The sequence below is a fragment of the Crocodylus porosus genome, unplaced genomic scaffold, assembly GCF_001723895.1.
Source record: "Crocodylus porosus isolate Cpor-Errol unplaced genomic scaffold, CroPor_comp1, whole genome shotgun sequence".
NCBI classification, from domain to species: Eukaryota; Metazoa; Chordata; order Crocodylia; family Crocodylidae; genus Crocodylus; species Crocodylus porosus.
In genome coordinates, this window is record NW_017728947.1 from 113,039,437 (window position 1) to 113,058,113 (window position 18,677).

At 43.6% G+C, this 18,677-nt stretch overlaps 1 protein-coding gene across 3 annotated transcripts in view; it reads right to left on the reverse strand.

The window, feature by feature from the left end:
* Positions 1-207: 207 nt before the first annotated feature.
* CGRRF1 (cell growth regulator with ring finger domain 1) overlaps positions 208-18,677 on the reverse strand; it is a 20,330-nt gene continuing 1,860 nt past the window's right edge. The window contains exons 2-6 of one of the 3 annotated variants that reach the window (XM_019550981.1): positions 14,522-14,661; positions 13,231-13,408; positions 12,888-13,035; positions 8,169-8,276; positions 208-636 (exon numbers count right to left, since the gene is read on the reverse strand). In XM_019550981.1, coding sequence (XP_019406526.1) covers positions 481-636; positions 8,169-8,276; positions 12,888-13,035; positions 13,231-13,408; positions 14,522-14,661 — 730 coding nt within the window. In that variant the 3' untranslated portion in view covers positions 208-480. Of the gene's footprint in view, positions 637-3,681; positions 5,111-6,211; positions 7,191-8,168; positions 8,277-12,887; positions 13,036-13,230; positions 13,409-14,521; positions 14,662-18,677 lie in introns of those variants that run through there. The other 2 variants (XM_019550979.1, XM_019550980.1) reach the window with 2 other exon arrangements.

An 18,677-nucleotide genomic window follows, 5' to 3' on the forward strand; every position in this document is an offset into this window, starting at 1 on the left:
GTCTTATTGACTTATTAGTTTGGTGAATTGCTGCAGTTTGTAATTGATATGGCCAGGCAAAAAGCGCCGTTTATTAGTTTGGTTCTCAGATTTGGACAAAACTAAGCCCTCGGCCATGAACTATCAAGATGTAGACTGGTGGTTCCCAAATCACGAGTGCCTATGAGTGCAGCCATCAACCCGAGAGAAATGCCGCTTCACCTATTATTTCAAGAAGAAAAAAACGAGCGGTAGAAATGTGCAACTGTTGTCACATTGCTCAAGACACCTTCATTTGATCACCTCTGGGGTCGACCACAACTGGCAAGCTGGTGCTTGGGGGTGCTCTTCTCTAGCTGATTTCTCATGGTCAACGTGCTACTCAGCATTGGGTCATATCCTTTTAGCATTTGCTGTTTGTTTTTGTGAATACCATATTTGCAACATTCATAGTTGCCTGTGAGAATATCATCATGACTCCTTCAAAAAGAAGTATCCGTTTCAAGCTCTAGCAGTAATGTTTACTGGCATCAGCCACATCACCAAAGAGGATGCAAGGACTATGCTCAACAGGACAAAGACATTCTTTGGTTGCTCATGTGTTGTGGTTGAACAATGAAAAACAGCCACAATGCATTCTGCGTCATGTAGCATTATCTGCAGAAATCACAAAACCAAACACACTTAAGCTGTGTTTGGAAACATCAGGGAAATCATATGGGGAAACCAAAGTAATTCGTCCAGTGTTGCAAGGGGGAAAAAACTTTCAGAAATTATGATTCAGGAGGACTTTGTCTCTGAGAACCTCATTTGAGGCAAGTTGCTACAGTGCACAGAGTAAGAAGTCTCACATAACTAGGGAAACTGGTTTTGCCCGCTGTTGATATGGTAAAAGTTACGTGTGGGAGATCCGAGGTAAATTAAAGCTATATTATTCTCCCATTCAGTGAAAAAAAATAAAAAAATCAAGGCCATTGTCCAAAATCAGGAAAACATATTGGTCGACTGCAAAAATACACCATGTGCATGTCAAGCAGATGTCAACACTAAGAGCCGTGTTGCACATTTCTGGCCCATCTGAGCTACATATGGGAAGAAGATATTTTTGGGGACGTGGTTTTGACTCCTTCCCAGACATGAGACGGCAGGAAAAAATGGTTTGAAGCTCTTCGTCACTATATACAAAAAAGAAATATCCGTGGGATCACAGGGCTAGATTCTTCCTTTATGCTTGGCTACAGATCAGGCCGGCAGGCCTGGGTGAAGGAAGTTGTGCCATCAGCTCTGTGGTCACAATGCATAATTTACTGAAAACAAGTGACATCAGGAGATCTGACCCCATAGTCAGTGGGATTTTGAAACATGTTATTTTAATAAACTATGTCATTGCTTTGCTGCTTAGTGCTCGTCTACTGGCCAAGTTGCGTGAGAAAACAGGATCAGAGCATGGCGTATTAGTTTCACACACACAAGGTGGGTGCTTTCCAGAGGAAAATTTTTGGAATGCTTCTTTGAACTGAGACACAAGCCACCTACACATACAATGAATGCCAAGAAATCTGAACTGAATCAAGTTTGGGGTTTTTTTGGTGACAAAACATCTCTTCTTACCTATCAAGGCAATATTTTCTTAAGAAACAGATAACCTCACAGTCTGCAAAGCAAGAAGACACATATTCTACTGCTTTGCAAGCATGTAGCTGAGCTCATGAAGAAAACTGTCTTCTGGATGAATAACCTGGTGAAGATGAACTAGAAGGCGTTTCCTCAGCTCTGCAACTTTTAAACTGAAAATAGCAGCAATCAACCTCCCGCTGAGGTTAGAACTGACCCTCTCACAACCTGCAGCTTCCCTTCTAGACTTGGACACATCAAATGATTGGGTGCAAATCTAATTTAAGTTTTAACCTGATTCAACAGGGTTGACAACTGAAATTTAGTAGCTCGCTAGAAAGCACGTGGTGTGCAAACACAAATGCGATGCACCACAATAACCCAGGTTAAAAATTTTAAGGAGCAGAAATTTAATGAGGATCAAAGACCGTGGTGTGTACAAATGCTCTCTGAGACTCGAAGCTTCCATTTGCTCAATGACTGGTAACTGGTATCAAGTCACACATCAGCGTTGCTGGTACTCTTTGCAACCACACAAAGCTCTATTCATCGCATTGGCTTCCATCAAGCCACGATGTTGTTCCACTGTGGATCTCCCTTTAAATAAGGGAAGTGCCTTTGCAACACCACTATACTTTAAAGAGAGGATGCTCCAGCACATGTGTTACGTTAACTCAATAACACAGTATGGTTGCTATTGTTCATTTTTAGTGCAGTCGTATGTAAAGCTGGTTTATTCTAGCATTTGCATTTACACAAGAAGTACTTGTCTGTAAGCAGGGTGACAGTCAGAAAACCTGTGGGAATTACCCATGTAGATACTCTTATAAACAGCTGCTGTCTTCCTGCTCTGGACTCTTCAATGGCTTCCATGGAGACATCAAACTTTCTACAAAGCCGCAGATCTGCAAACACACCTGCTATATCATCTCTTTACTGCACAGCCGTAAAACAGGGGCACTGAGAAAGGCTGAAGAGCAGTGGACTCGCACACTCAGTTCTCATTATCTTTATCAGCTGCTTCATACTAAGTGGCAAAAACAAAATCAGTAACAAAGACATTTGTAACTGAACTGAGCTAACTGTCCCATCAGCACTGGGCTTGCTTTTCTGGTCTGGGCACATTAGAATGGAGGGTCAATGAATTACAAAGCATGTTTGCCAAGGCATGATGCAACCTGGTCAATGACCACGCTGTCCCCTAAAGCTTTTTGTTGGCACAAAAGGATGGCCGACTATGGACCCAACATCTAGCCAGATCAGCACAAAAAACTACGTAGAGATTGATCAGTCACATTTGACCTCTGGAAGCTTTACTGTCTTGGGATTTCCCCATGGAGAAGATAACAACAGCAATCCAGAAATGCCCAGCTTCCAAAGCTCTTCACAAACATTAACTAGTCCTCACCAACATCCAAGTCAGAATTCCAGTTTTATGTACAGCCCAGAAGCTGGTCTGAAGTCACTGAAGGGGTGAGAAACAACCCAGCATTAAAACACTGGAGGAACTGGATCCCAGTACTCACTCGAATGAACCATACTCTTGTAAAATGATGAATTGCCTAGTGCATTGGCTTTTCACCTTCCCCTACAACCTTGCTACCTGGAAACCACCACCCACCAAATCCCATTGTAGCCATGAAGGATTCTCAAATGGTGTCATGGCAAGAAAATGCACGTGGCTTAGGTTCTAGGACAGTAGTTTCCTCCCTTTCTCCAATCTGTAGAGGGCTTGATTTTGGCACCACTAGAAGCTGCGGGAGAAGCTGCAGAGCCCCCATTGAAGCAGTGCCTCTATTCCACTGAGCCAAGTGCTGTCTGGGGCCAGGACTTTCCATCTAGTGGCCTGAGATGCCAAAGTGAAAGCAGTGAAATCCTACTCTGGGATAGAAGCAGTGAGAAAGCAACATGGAGAAGGCAGCAATTTGCAGCTTCTCTCCAAGTCCTTGTCTCCTGCTGGATCCTAGGTACTGAGTTTTCCTGTTTCTACTTTGGCATGTCATGTCACCAGATCAGAAGTCTTGGCCTAGAGGTCATATCCCCCAGGCTTATATTAGTCTCTTTTGTAGTCAAAACTGAACAATGTGATTTCTGAACAACCATTTTTATTATCTTAGTAACACACCAGAAAAGACAGTCATCCTTTTATATCCTTCAGCTTCCTTTCCTGCTCTACCATGTTTCATTGGTCTACTGACGCAAGGAAAAGTAACAGAGTTAGCTTGTTCCCATCCATGAAGAATGACAAATAACAGAGTGTTGGAAACCCTTTTTACCCGACTGTCCATGGAAAGGACTAGAGCATGCTGCCTAATTTAACTTCCCCTAGAAAATTACTAGTCTGTTTTCCATGCAAATGTTAGCTCTTCATAACCCACTATTTTCGCACTAGCTAGTGTTAAAGCACAAAGCAATTCAAGGTGGCAGTTTATATGTGCTAGGTGCGCTGAGACTTTCTACTAGCTTGAAAATTGCTACTGGCCCAACACTAAGGCTAACTGGAATCACTGGCAGTCACTTCACTGACTTAAAGTAGCATTGGATTATGCACTGTGCATGAGGCAAATCTCTCTGAAACATTTAAAATACCCCAAGCATCTATGCTTCCAGTGACTTAGACAGGAGTCAAGTGGCTCCTACTCCTTCCATGGCCACGCCAGCTACAAAAGAAACACACATAGTCTATACTCAAGCTTTTCTTCCTTTACTTCAGTCACGGTCTATAAAGTGCTACAGTTTCTAAACAATACTGGAGTAAAAGTATATTTTCTTCTGGCTTCACATTTAAAAAAGAAACCTATAAATGCATTTAAGAGTGGTGAATAGTTTTCAGCTTTAGTGATAAACTTTTATTCTTTTTAATTTAGTAGTTAGATTAGGGAAATGGACTGGTCAAAGTAACCGCGACTAATTCTTCATGAAAAGCCAGTAGCAGGATAAACACTTCTCTTCTTCCCAAACATCTCCCGCAATGCTTCTGTCCACGTTATCAGTGCACGTGCTGTGCCTCTGTAGGTATAAAGGAATGTGGATGTATAAAAGCTGCGTACAAGTGATCTACCCATGAGCAGCGAACCCAATTGCACCGCATACGCTCCCAAGGACTCTAAGTGCTTGAGGTTCTGCACTGTCAGCTTCAACATACGAGTTTATTTTTCTTGCTCTTCCACCCAACGTCTCCTCCACAGGGAGCGTTCTACAAAACAGGCCGGGGCTCATCTTCATCTTGCTCCTTCCTACTGCAAAGTGGAAAAGATTCGTGAACAAACTGCCGGCACATGGGGCACTGCTGAAAGTACTTCATGCACCCGTCGCACAAGCAGGCGTGCCGGCAGGGCAGCAAGACCCAGTTCACTGTTGCGTTCTGGCAGACGACGCAGTCTTTACTGGTTTCTTCGTGCCATTCGGGTTCGTCTTCGGCCAGCCCTACCTTCTCCAGCAAGGTTCGGTCAGCGTCTCTCTCCCCTGCGGGGGGATCGCTGGAGGGTGGCGAGCTGTTTGCAGACATGAAGAGTTGCTAAACAGAAACCCAAACAAAATTTCAGCTGTCAGTAACTGTGTTTTATTTGCTAATCTGATGTACCACGGATCAAATACAAACTGATGCGGTCTCTCGTCTCTCCACAGGCATACATCCCGTAACCATCATGTACTGTACACCTCAGGGCCAGATTCAGATTCAGTGCAGATGTAAGCGGGCACTACTCCACTGCCTTCAGCCTCATACGTTTTGAGGGGACAGAGAGATGCCTCCTTAAATACAGGGAAACCAGAGCCTCAGGAGCTGCTAGTGGTTATATTTATTGGGACCAATCTATTTTGCTTTTAAACTTCAATCAAATCAATACAGATAGAGCAGGAAAATAATTTGGGTTGCTTAGAATTAGAAATACTATTTGTAGCACCTGGGAGCACCCGTCATGGCCCAGAATCCCACAGTACGATTTGCTGTCTGTAAATACACAGCAGAAGACAATCCCTGTCCCAAACTGCTTACAATGCAAGTATAAAACAAGAGACAGAGTGTGGGAACATAAATGAACAGTGAGATGAGGCTGATCAGCCTGCCAGGCAGTGCTCTCAGAGCTCTAGGAGCTGAACCTTTGTCAAGCTTCTTGTAGGCACCGCAGCAAAGGAAAGTTGTAAAGAAGGATCTGAAGGAGGAGAAGGTTGTCTTAGCAGAGATTTATGGGAAGCTTCTCTCAAGTGTAAGGGGTAGCAAAGGAAAAAGCACGGGGGCACATGTTTGAAAATCTAACAGGCAAATGATGGAGGCTGCATGGGCCTAGCACAGGTGTGTGGCAGGTTCCTGACTTCAAATAAGAGGTGACAGCCAACCTTCACCCTACCTGTGATGCACTTTCAAAGCGAAGACAAGCAGCTGATGCTACGGGGAAATGGGAGCCAGTGAAGAGTTCCCTAGAAGACAACGATATGACCGAAGAGACCAGCTGGGAAAATTATCTTTACAGGAGTATTTTAGAGGACTGTTCCTTTAGAGGCAAGACTCCACTTGCTACAGCCTGCTAAAACGAGATTTCAGGAACCCAGACATAGGATGATACTATAATTAATTGTTATATTATAAAGCAAAGGGTTGAGCAGTGTCCATAATAAATGATTTTCAATATCTACTTTATTCATAATTAATTTGATAACATGCACTGGAACAAAGTCAAAGCAAGGAAAAAAAAATCAATGAGAGAGTCTAATGGACTTCCATAGGTTTTGAATCAGGCCTGTTCTGAATACTGACAGAAATAACAACTGCACAAACTACCACCTATAACCACCACCAAGTTGGTAGGGCCCAGGGGTGACTGGATGGTAAATATATAAACCTGCATAGGCCTGGCTGCAACTAATTTAGCAAGAGCTAAATGTACTTTATTGTCTATGTCACCAGGACCCGCATGGTCTGACACAAAGGTAATGACTGAGCATTGGGAGCAACCCAGAACCCAGGGACAGTGCCAGCAGTAGGAGACAGGGCCACGGGCAGGGTTGCCAACTGTCCATAAACTTATAGGCGATCTGTAAAGAAAGCAGCTTAAAAGTGCCTGTCTGCAAAATCTGTAAGAAAATTAAGATGTCTGTAAAAAAACCAAGAGATGCTGCACTCGTTTCAAGATCTGCTGTCAGAATGAAGTGTTGATGCCAGACAGAGATCCCATCCCGGCCACAGCAGACCAGTGCCTCCTCCTGATGTCTAAGCACGAACCGTACAGTAAATCATCTGTTAGGGCTTTCTAGCTCACTGGAGCCTCTGTAGCTCCTTCTCCCCTCCTATCCTATCCAAGTGCTGCTGCTTCTGCTGCTTGTAACAGCATCTCAGTGCTCACTGATGGTATGCAGCTGCATGGTCCCAGGCAAGGCATGACATGGAGGGAAGGAATGTGGCTGGGATAAAGCTGCAGGGCTGGGAGGAGTGGGGAAAGGTGGTGGGTGAGGGTCTGCCCAGGATGAGGACAGTGAGGCTTGCAGGGCAGCTTGGTGCAGGGTACGGCTGGAGGTGTCAGGGTGTGGGGTGAATAAGGGACACTTGAGGCACAGGCAACAGAAGAGATACCAGGAGGATGGACAGGGAGCAGGAGTACCTGGAAGGTGGAAAAGAGACCAGCTCATTCTCACAGCACTGGCTGAACATTTTTTGATCCCACACAGTAAGGATACATGTCTGTAAAGTCTCCTGATGCAGGAGAGGGGACACTGATACCAATCCCTGTCTTTATTCAAGAGCACCTTAGGGTACGCGATTATCAGTGAACATTGACGTTAGGAGAACACAGCAGTTAAACAGTTACTGCATTTGAGACAGTGTTCCCAATGCTGTAATTCAGCATCATACAGCAGAGAGGGGATGGAAGGGGTGTGAGGAGGGGACAGCAGACTAGTAGAGTAGACCACTTGCCTCTGTTAAAAAGGAGAAGATCCTTGGCCTTCAATTATATTAGACTGAAATCTGAGCAGGGTTGCCAACCCAAGAACATTTTTTTTTACTGAGAGGTTGCAGACTTTTCACTAACAACCAAACTTTTTACTATTGTTAGTGTTAACCTCTACATTTGAGCCCACCCCTTCTAACTGCTGTCCTGGGCCTGGCACAAGGGTCACATTTACACAATGTAAAAAATACATAATTATGAACACGTGCCAGTGAAATAGTTTGGGTGTCAGTAAACATTTTGCAGATTGTCAGTAAAAATAATTTTGGGGGGGTTGGCAATCCACGAGCCATATTCAGGAACCAGGACTGAGGAGAGACATTCAGGAGCAGGTCAGCAACCGTACTAGAAGCTTGTGTGGCAAGCAGCCTGCAGTCAGTCACCACAGGCAAGCTTAAATAGGGGGCCTGCTGCCCCTTTCTGAAAAGCAGACAGCGTGTGGGGATAGCCAGACTGACACACCATGGCTGGCCAGTCAGACCAGGTGGGTCTGGCAATGAGGATCCTGACGGAGCCAAGTCTTTACAATAAGAATCTGTAAAAGCAGCAGATTGATTTTATGGACCTGTCACTGCACGAATGAAATTAATATTGCAGTCAGAGTGAAATAAGGCACAGAATGGAGCTTACCTTTAGATCATGGAACTGGCCTTGGGCTAGAAGCAGATACTGATACAATATTCTGCAGGAAAGTCTGTAACTCTCATCAGGGACATGAATTATGGACACCATGGAAATCTGGAGAAAAGAAAAGCTGTATTTAGTACTTCCACATTCCATGCACCTGATCTGTTTATTCATATATGCACAGTGACATGCATATCACACAGACAAGTAGGGCAGTCTATTAGACAAAGTGGAACTACCATGCAGTTTGGTTCGTGTTGCTACCTTACCTAACTGTTGTGTTGTTTCTACATATGTCCCTCCTGCAGCTAATCCACTGACAACCCCTCTCTGCTCCTGAACTTAGGCACACAAAGTTATGGAAGGCCCATGCTTTAGTACCTTTGCTCAGCTGGAGACTTGAGAGAGGTGGACCCACACACTGGCTCTTGGCACAGTGATGATGAGTTTTATGCAGAAAGAGGCGCTGCCCTCCTCTGAACTGCTGTTGTGGTATGAAGCTGCACAACGGGGAGGCAACTCTTTGAGCACCCAATAAACCAAGGGACTGCAAGTCCAGGACAACTCATACTCCCATGGCTGGATTCCACGCTGCCTTGAACGTTGTTGGTGTAGGATCTCTATTGCCTCTGATGATGTGAAAGAAAGAACCCGTCGTCTGGCTCCTGCACCTCTCCTTGCCCCAGACATGCAGGGCATAGTTTTCAGATCCCAGAGAGCATTCAGAAGTGTCATCATTTGGTTTATAAACTGAGTGACCCCCGGACACAATCCTGAAAATTAGCGGTGGAAGGAACCCTGCAGACTCTTGTCGGAATAGGGACTGTAGAAAGTAAAGGCACCCGAAGGCAAGTATGCTGTCTTCAAGCCCCAAAATAATACAATAGCTTGTAAAGAAAAAGAGCAAAGCCCAATATTGCTGCAGCTTCCTCTGATGGCCTCTGGGAAGGGTGATCACCGAGATGTTTCTCTAAAGTTATTTTAGAAGCTCTGGGACGCAGAAATGCATTTAGAATGACTCTAGTCAGCGCACAAAAATAAAGAGAACATAGTGATTAAATGCATCATGCATATGTATTTATACTAATTACATTTACCATCCCTCAAGGCTGGGGCCTCTTTTTAATCACAATACACTTTACAGCTTCCTAGAGATGCATTCATTTCATTTTGGCATCTGGAAACCCCTAATACTCACTTAAAACTGGCAGATTTGCTGCTCAGTAAAAGGGATTTAAGAGCCAACAACTCCTACTGTACTAGTGACTCATTTCAATACAAAATTAATTACTTCTCCATGCCTTTTATATCCCTGCCTGATAGACAGCAACCTGGTGTAGAGCGGAATGGTCAAAACTTGCAGAACTATGTTTTAGTTCCCAAGAAAAAATACATACTAGAAATGGTGCACAAAAATTGGGTAGCATCCCTCTAAATAATCTATGCTTTCTCTAGTAGCCATAACCCACGTTTCAGAAACCACCAGATGCCTGGTAGAGCAGCAATGGATATAGAATCAGGGAATTTAAGGCTAGATGGGACAACCAGGTCATTTTGCCCAGCCTTGGGTATAACACAGGCCTCTGTATTTCACCCACGTACCAATAACTTGTGTTTTACCATACACATCCAGGCTGGATCTGAAGACAATCAAGGACAGAAACTCAACTGTTTCCTTGGTAGTTAGTTCTTACACTCAGTCACGCCCCGCTGCTAAGAAAATGTGTGCCTAACTTCTCATTTAAATTTATTTGGCTTCAGCTTCCAGCTGCTGTCCACTGTTTTGCCTTTTCTTGTTACATTAAAGAGCCCTTTAGTACCGAATATTTGCTCCCAGCAAAGACGCTTATATATAGAATAAGCAGTAACAGTAAGTCAGTCACTTCCCAATCTTCTTTCCAATAAGCAGGAATCCTGGTTTTCTCTGATTTAGAAAAAATCCCCAATTTTCAGTTAAAAAAAACCAACCCAAATCCAGATTTTTCTGTGATTTAAATGAAACACCACTAATATATATGTAGTGGAGTTTCATCTTAATCATGGAAAAATGTGGATTTGGGGTTACTTTTTTTAAATTGAAAATTGGGGATTTTTTTTAAATCAGAGAAAACCAGGATCCCTGCTGATAAGTGGATTGGATTTTTTAAGTCTCTGTAACCCTCAACTCATTTTTTGCAGCTTTTGTCAGAACCCCTCTCAGTTTTTTGAACATCCTTTTTAAGATCCAGGTACCAGAGCTGTAAGGATGCCAGTATCAGCCTCAGCAATGACAAAGACTACAGTAAAACCACCACCCTGCTTCTCCTTATACCCCCTGGGTGTGTAGGATCAGGTTACTTTTGGTGGCAGCCCTCTGGTTTATGGGTCACTGGGAACTGCTCTTTCATCAGGGCTCCCTAAATCCTCTCCATGCTTTCCCATTCCTAGGCACAAACTACAATCCTTGTTCCTACATAAACAAGTTGGCATTTAGCTCTATTATGAATATATTTTGTTTGAATGGGCTTGTATCACCGGCGATCCAGATTAGTCTGTTTGCCTTGTCCCCACTGTTTGAATCACCTACTGCTCTTGTCAACAATGATTTTATATTTACTTCCAAATCATTAATGGCAATGTTGAATAACTTTGGGTTTAGACTCAATCAGTGCAGAAGCCTAAGGGAAACACCACTTCTCAGCAATGCTTTTCCTCTATTACTTTGTTGAGATCTGTGTATTAACCACTTCAAAAGCCACTTCACATGTATTTTATGATACCCTGTAGTGCTACTTCTTAAATCAGGATCTCATGCGATATTAGATCAAAGGAATTTCGGTAGTTCAAGTATGCAACTTTTATACTGTTCCCCTTTTTAACTAAAATTGCAATCTCAAAAATGAAAAAGCAAGTTTACACGAGAAGAATTGTTGGCCACAAATATACGGTGACTGGTAATAATTATTTTCCCATCCCGCAACCCCATTTTTAATCCCATGTGTAGCTAAACCTTGTATGCTGGGTATAGTTAATCAACAGCTTCACAGGAAACCACTGTGCCCATGAGGTTACTTCATATTAAATGTATTGCTTATATAGGCTTTGTTGTGTCACTTGTCATACAGCTATGCTATTAGAAGAGATTAAACATGCTGTATTTTTAACTAATTTGTGTTCAATAAAGACATCAAAGGTGTTAATTCAAAGTCATCTATGAAGAATGGAACTCAAAGTCTTGTCTTAACATATCCTTGTCAAACCCTCTCACTGCAGAGTGGAGACCATCTAAAACAGAGTAAAACAGTGATTCTCAACCTTTTCAGACTCAAGGTGCCCCTGGATAAACCTGAGACCTTCCTCAGAAAATGTCAGCTCTTAGTTTTCCTTCTTTTTTGACTACAGAAAAAATAGTAGAGAAGTTTTTCCTGTTGCAAAGAAATCAGAAAGACCACAACTAGGGATTCCTATTGCAAATCTCTGGGTTTATCATGTGAATCGTGTTTACACGCCTAACAGCGCTAACATTGTTGCACCCTGTGACTCTCCTGACGGCTCTCAAGGCACCCTGGTTGAGAATCAGTGGATTATAATCTTTATGGATAATTTTAGGCTACTGTTACAGACCATCAACCCCTGGGAGTACTAATGTGCAAGGGCACAGGAATGGCATGCTGCCCTCCCCATATTCAGTGGGATTAGCCCTCCTGGATCTTGTTTGACAGATAGCCAGCATGCTCCCAACCACTTTTGTAACTGGGCCAAACAATGACAGCATGTCTAAGATAGTCTTAGGTCCTGGTCATACCCCTGTCTTTGTCTACAGCAGGCAGTACTCAAAATTTCACATACTAGCAAATGTCAGCTGTGTGAGAGCTTTTAAATAAAAAGAACAGGAATTTGCAGTGAAAGCTGAAGGATGCTCACCTCAGATGTGCTGTAAAGCTTCAGGGCAAAGGGCTTCCTGAAGATTTATACAGTCAAAACAATTTGTGATCAAAACTGTTGCACCATATTCATTTTTACTTAGCATCACCATAGGAAGAAAGCCAAAAAAATCACACAGAAAGAACTGGATGACTCAGGACTGGAATCACAGAAATGGGATGACATTTAGTAGCACCAAATGCAATGACAGGAGCTTAGGGACTAACAAGAATTTCTGCTCTAAACTGGGACTCATCCATTTGATACCAAGGAGGAGAAAGTCCTAGATCAGCTGGTCATAGGATTACCAAAACCCACTGAAATGATGCAGCCATGGAAAGAGGTATATGATTTCAGGGTGCATGAGAAGAAAATATTAATGCCATCATACAAGGCACTGAGCCGGCCTCGTCTAGAATATTGTGCACAGTTCTTGCCACCTATGTTCCAAGAGAGACAAATTCAAACTACAGTGGTGGAAAAAGGGGTTGAAAAAGAGTGTAAGGGATATTAAACCCTTGCCCACCATGGCCTGCAGGCCACCTATGCCTGGCCTGCAAGAAAACCCTGGCAGATAATCTCGGTGCTATGCAGAAGCTAAGCACTCCTTGGATATCATACACATTCTTTTCTGTTCTTTCCATAGCAAAATACAGCTGCCTTCGCTCCCTGTCTAAGAAGCCTCCATTACTGCAGAGATCCATCTTTCAGCCGACACGTGAAAAGACACCCAGCCATTCTACTCGGGGCTAACACATGTTCTAACGCATCCAAACGCTTAAAACCAGCTGGTTTACTGTGTGTTCTCGTGTTACTTACAATGTCATATATTTCCCTGTCTTCTTCTTCAGCTAAAGTCAACAGAGCTACTAGTGGGTAGCGAGATCTGGGCACGGGGCCAAAATCTGTAATTTGAGCATCTTCTGATAACTGACAATATTTCTCTTCCTTGTTGGTTTTTTTAATGCTGTACTTGTGTAAAGGAAAACAATCAATGTCACGGCAATTGAAGGCAAACGTGGTGCTTATGCTAAGAGTATTCTTGATCTTATTCATTCATAAATACACTCTGCCAAGAATTGCAGCACGCTTACAGCCTCGTTTCTCGCTGTGCCAATAAATTAGCATAGGATGTCACAACAATTTTTTTTTTAAAGGATACAAGTACTGCTGTCGATAGAGGTATTCATTGTACAGAGCATCTTCTAGTGCTTGCGGAGTCTTTATTCTGAAGCAGTAGATGTGTTTCTGCAAAGCTTCATATAGCTTTTGCACACTGCACCCCCAGTAGCATGTAAGGAAACAATCTTCTAGGCAGTCGGGTTTCAATGTTATGCCCTCTTGCAGAAAGAACAGAAGGACATGAAAATATGCATTGTGCACACTGCAAGTCTCATTCACTTACCAGTCCACTGGAGACCTGAAATGACCAGCTGCCGGATTCACGATTCCTGAAATTACCAACTGTAATTCATTAAAGGCAGGAGATGGAAAGCACTGCAAGTGCCCCAGATTATTTATTTTTTAATTCTCATTTAATCATTTCCAATTTAGACTGGACTGCGTGCTGGTGAAAGGAGAGTGCTGCTGCTCTTGTTAGCAAGAAGGAACAGGTGGGCGCCTCCTTCTCAAAGTGTAACACCAACACTCCTTAGGGGCAGGAAGGGATGAAGAGGCCACACTGGCTACTGCAGCACTTGCTTTGGGCACTTATGTAGGTTTTCTGCTCAACACTGGTGTGCTACAACATGTCAACTGTCTGAGCTGTGCTGAGATCTCCGCGCCGTTGCTCCCTGGAAGGGTTTGGACATTTGAACAAAACAGCACTTTCAAACAGCAAGGCAAAAACGTCACCAGCCATTGAATTTTGCATCCTAAGCACGCTTTGGGCTGGGTGGTGTGGACAGGACAGCTGCAAGGAAGGGCATTCTAGGGGAGGGCTGGGAGTAAAGGGGGTCATTTCCACATACCCAGCTGCCCCAGTACTTTCCACAGTGGGAACAGGGGTCTTTATTCTCCCTGTAAGCACACCCAGAGCTGTGAGTGGCGGCTTACCAGCCTGGCTCACTCATTTCAATCGCTGCAGCGGGGTGCAAATTTCACTTCCCGGCCCCTCTGAAATACACGGGCCTAACTCAGCCCTTGAGTGCATCACATGGATTTTGCAAGGCAGAAAGCTAAAAATACCAGAGCTGATCATCCTCAACTGCTTTTATTACTTAATAAAACCTTCCCCCATGAGAAAAATGTTTTAATAAAATGAGATTTAAGCCACACACACAAGCCAAGTCTTGGGCCTGCCACTTTAGAGCACAGTGCTTTTTGATGGACTGCACAAACATGGCAATTTCTAGGGTGACTGGTGACAGGTTACTGTAATGCAAGCAAGGTTTGGGGAAATATTGGTGAGGGAGGAGCACAAGAAGAGGTATCCCAGACAAAAATCCACTGACTTGTTACTGAAGCTGCAGTGGGATGAAGGATCTCCAAGCCGAAAGGGTTCTTCACTTGTCTCATATGTTTTTTGGATACTCCTGCGCTGGATTCTGTCTCTTCCGAGTTTCTCAAGATCACAGGAACATCCCAACCAAACCTAAGAGACAGCAAGATGTGTCAGTGGGCATGTGCTAGTGATGGTGCATTTGAATTGCTTTCCAGATATAAATGAGCAATTACACCATATGTGCCAGGATGCACAGGCAATAGATGCTGGAAATCTCAAGAGTCCTTCACATAACAAGTGGGAATCTTTAGTGCTGGTAGAGAGAAACAATTTCACCCTTTATTCTGGGCGGGGGGGAGAGAAAGGGGGGGGCTGCAAGGCCAGTGGAGGATGCTCAGTTCCCTCGAGTGGTAAAGTCCAGTTTAAACTTCCCCTGAGCTGGATACTCCACACAGCTGCCCACTGGTCCCTGCAGGGACAAACCTACTGTGCTCTGGGCAGTAGCAAGAGCTCAAGTCAGATCATGCAGCCGTCTCGTGCAGACAGCTTCTGTTGCAGCCCTGGGAGCTGAGCTCACGAGGACTGCAGGATCTGGGTTCCACATTTTAATCCCGATTATAACGTTACATTTCTGAGTTGGTGATTTTAATCTCTGCTTCAGAGCCAGAACCAAAGCCCAAGGAGTCAGGGCTCGGCATCAAGCTCTCAAAGCCAACGACAGCCTCTCAGCCCAACATGATCTGAAAAAACGCTTAAGGATTCTGTGCTCCCAGTTTTCAATGCACAGCTTCCCTCCCCTAGCTTGACTCGCCTGCATAAATGAGCATAATGTATAATGTGAAATATTGTAGGAAGATCCTCAATATCAGATACAAAACCTAGTATTTTCATGATCTTCAAATGAAGCTTCACATTGAACCAGCAGCAGAAACTGTGATCCACGGCATGAATGCTCAAGATAATTTCACTTTCCGAGAAGAGGACAGTCGTCCAAGTAACAGCGGAGACACATCGCTAAGTCAGAGGGCTATTCCAGGGACTACAAAAGAGAGACTTTTGTTTCCACGTTCATCTCTATACAAAGGAGGCAGCACACACAGATTGAAGGGACTTTTGTCAGTGCATTTTATAAACTGTCCTCTACTTGCTCCAGCCACCTTAATATGTATGGTCAGCGTTTCTACCACTGCTAGCTGAAGTGCTTAATTAATGGCCCGTTTACAGGATGTGTAGCAGCACCCCACCTGCCGGAGAATTCTTTGGGATGCTCTTACCTCCTTTATAACAAACTTCCTGATGAGGATGACAGGAAATGCACCTGGTTCCCTGCAATTATGGTTTCCAGTAAGCAAGCCAGACTGCTGGCTATCACACAGACTGCGCTGCAGAGCGGCAATTCAAGCTGACACAGACACTGTCAACTTAAATCTCACCTATTTTAAGAAGCGGTCGCACATGTGGCATCTGCTCCAAGCCAGCTGGACCACATCTGTGGCTGCACAATTGGTTCTCCCTATTTTTAACCGTGTTTCCGTCCCCCATCACTGTGTGAAAGGACCGTTACAGCAACAGGAGAAGCACAACTAAACATATGGCGCTGCCAAATGCACAACTAAACAACAGATTTGTTTTCCCTTCAACCTATTAGCAAGTCAAACCTAGGTGCTATTTGTGACAGGAAGAGGTAAAACATCCAAGAAGGGAAAGGGAGGACTTTCAAGCTGACAGTGTCCCTTTAAAGAGCAAAAAATCCCAACCCTGCTTGCAGCAACAATAAAGAATCCCCATTTGTCTAGCAAAAGGCTCCCGTAATAGCATCCACAGGCTGCCCATGCACATGGAGGGGACAGGCACAAGAGCCCTACATGTCTTCTCTCTGTAAGAAAAATATCCCCTAATAATCCAGATCAGAGAAAGAGGCAACAAGACTTGGAAACAAGCCTAGAATTTGCTGTGCTCTGTTGGAAATGTTTCTAGTCAACTACACAGAGCATCTGGACAACTCAGCACCGATCAGCCTGTTCACATGGAGAGGCAGATCTTTAGCTGCACTGGCTCCATGAGAGCGATGCCGAATTGCACTAGCTGAGGATCCAGCTCTTAATGTAAGTGGATGGAGTGGATTTAATATTCTGTGGATGTTCCCCAGTTACATATATGATATATAAAAATGTGTGTATATGTAAAATAATTGTATATTTCTGTATTTCTATAATATAGAAATATATGTGTGTATATACAATATTTATATTGATCTATTTATATAATATATAAAAATGTGTCTGGGTATGTACAGAAAACAATAATTACTATATAGCTATTTTAAGGCACGTGCAGTTTCCTGCCAGGTGCTGATTCCAAATGATAAAAAAACCCTGCTCTCTGGAATCAGTTGTGTCGGAGGGATGCAGTTACCAGGATGGTCCAGGAAATAAGCAAGAGGCAAGGATGGTTGTGGGCGAGACCTCTTACTAAACTAGCTGCATTGTTGGGATAGATCTAGACAAGATTTTGAATGCAATGCAGGTGACTGAAGAAGAATGCAGTGCACCTGAAAGCTCATCTATGGCCACCTCAACCATGCAGCTGGTCCAGCCAGAGATATCACCCATAAAAACTCTTGCCTCTTGGTCTTTGAAAGGCCCCCACCCCACCCACCACCAACACTGATTAGCAACAGCAAGATACCATTAAGAAAGTATTCATGGAAAAAAACAGGCTCTAGTGCAGAGTGTTATAATGAGTTAGGGACAACCCCTCCTCCCCAAAACAAAACAAAAACCTTGGGGATAATTAACTAAATTAACCAAATACCAAATATAAATGGATAGAAGCACTGTTGGAAGGAACAGTCAATCCAGGATTGAATTTAAATTTAATGTATGACATTCTTACTCTTTGGCTCAGATCCTCAGAGGGTTTTAAGGGATGCAGCTCCACTGAGCTCCTTAAACCAACTGCAGGAACAGACCCCCTGAACTTGAATGCATCAGTGCTGTAATGTAACTCAAGTGACATTGGGCTGAAAGCCCATGCGACAGCTAGGGACTTACCTACATACTTCCTATACTACAGCATACACTAGCATACCCACATTGTCAAAGAGCATCCACTCCGGAGACCCTCCTTGGGACTGCTTTTCCAGAGGTGTGGAGTGACATCACATGGGGAAGTGGGTGCTCTGCTCTGCCAAAAAACAAATCCTCAGGCACCCCCAGGGAGCAAAAAATGAGTAAGCGGGAGAAGTGGGTGGTCTTGTGTTCTGCTGTTAACATGTAACAGAGGAGGGAAGAAGAATGACAAAGGGGAAGGATCTCCTGGATTACGTTCTAGACCAGTGGTCTCCAAAGTGGGGGGTGCGCACAATCCCAGGGGGTGCGCGAAGAAAATATTACAACTTGTATTTTTATTTTTTATCTAAGAAAATAAAAAGAAATTAAGCTTTACTAATATTTAATATACAGATTGACACTGGCGCCCTCACTCGGTCACATGTCACGTACGGTACACGAGGTATCCTGAGGGAAGAAGCGTTCGTTCGCTTTCAGCGTATTGCGACGTATTGCAGTTTACATGCGCCCTGTTAAGGGGATTTACAGATTATATTATCTAGTTTTAACTAAACTAACCCTAACAAAATGTACAAGTGGCTTAAAAAGATTCCTACAAAGAAACTGCAGATCGAAGATAATACCAATAATGCGAGCACAAGCGAACAGCAAGAAAACGGCAGAGCTGACACTTCCCCTACTCCTAGTACGGGCTCTTCGTCAGCCACATTACAAGGTAATGTAACTATCTTATAGTTTTTAGCAAAGACTTTATATTATTTTCCCTTTTCTATATAACTGCCGCGCGGCACTCTCACATTTATGTAACCTTGAAGTCTTAACTGTTAATCAAAATGAACGCTTTGTACTTTTCTCTGCTGGCATTAAGCTACACATGCGCATTCTGTAAATTTCATTTCTTATCTAGAGGTGTCATTTCTGCAGAAATGAAACTTATGTAGAAAATCTGCCTAGCAATAATTATGTAAAAGAAAATTATCCTATCTGTATACTATAGTTAGTGTCATAGAGGCAGTCCAACAAACATCTATAAAAGAGGCAAAAAAGCAGGAAGCAGCAGAGACGACAACTGAAAAACTCTGTGGGCCTGATCAC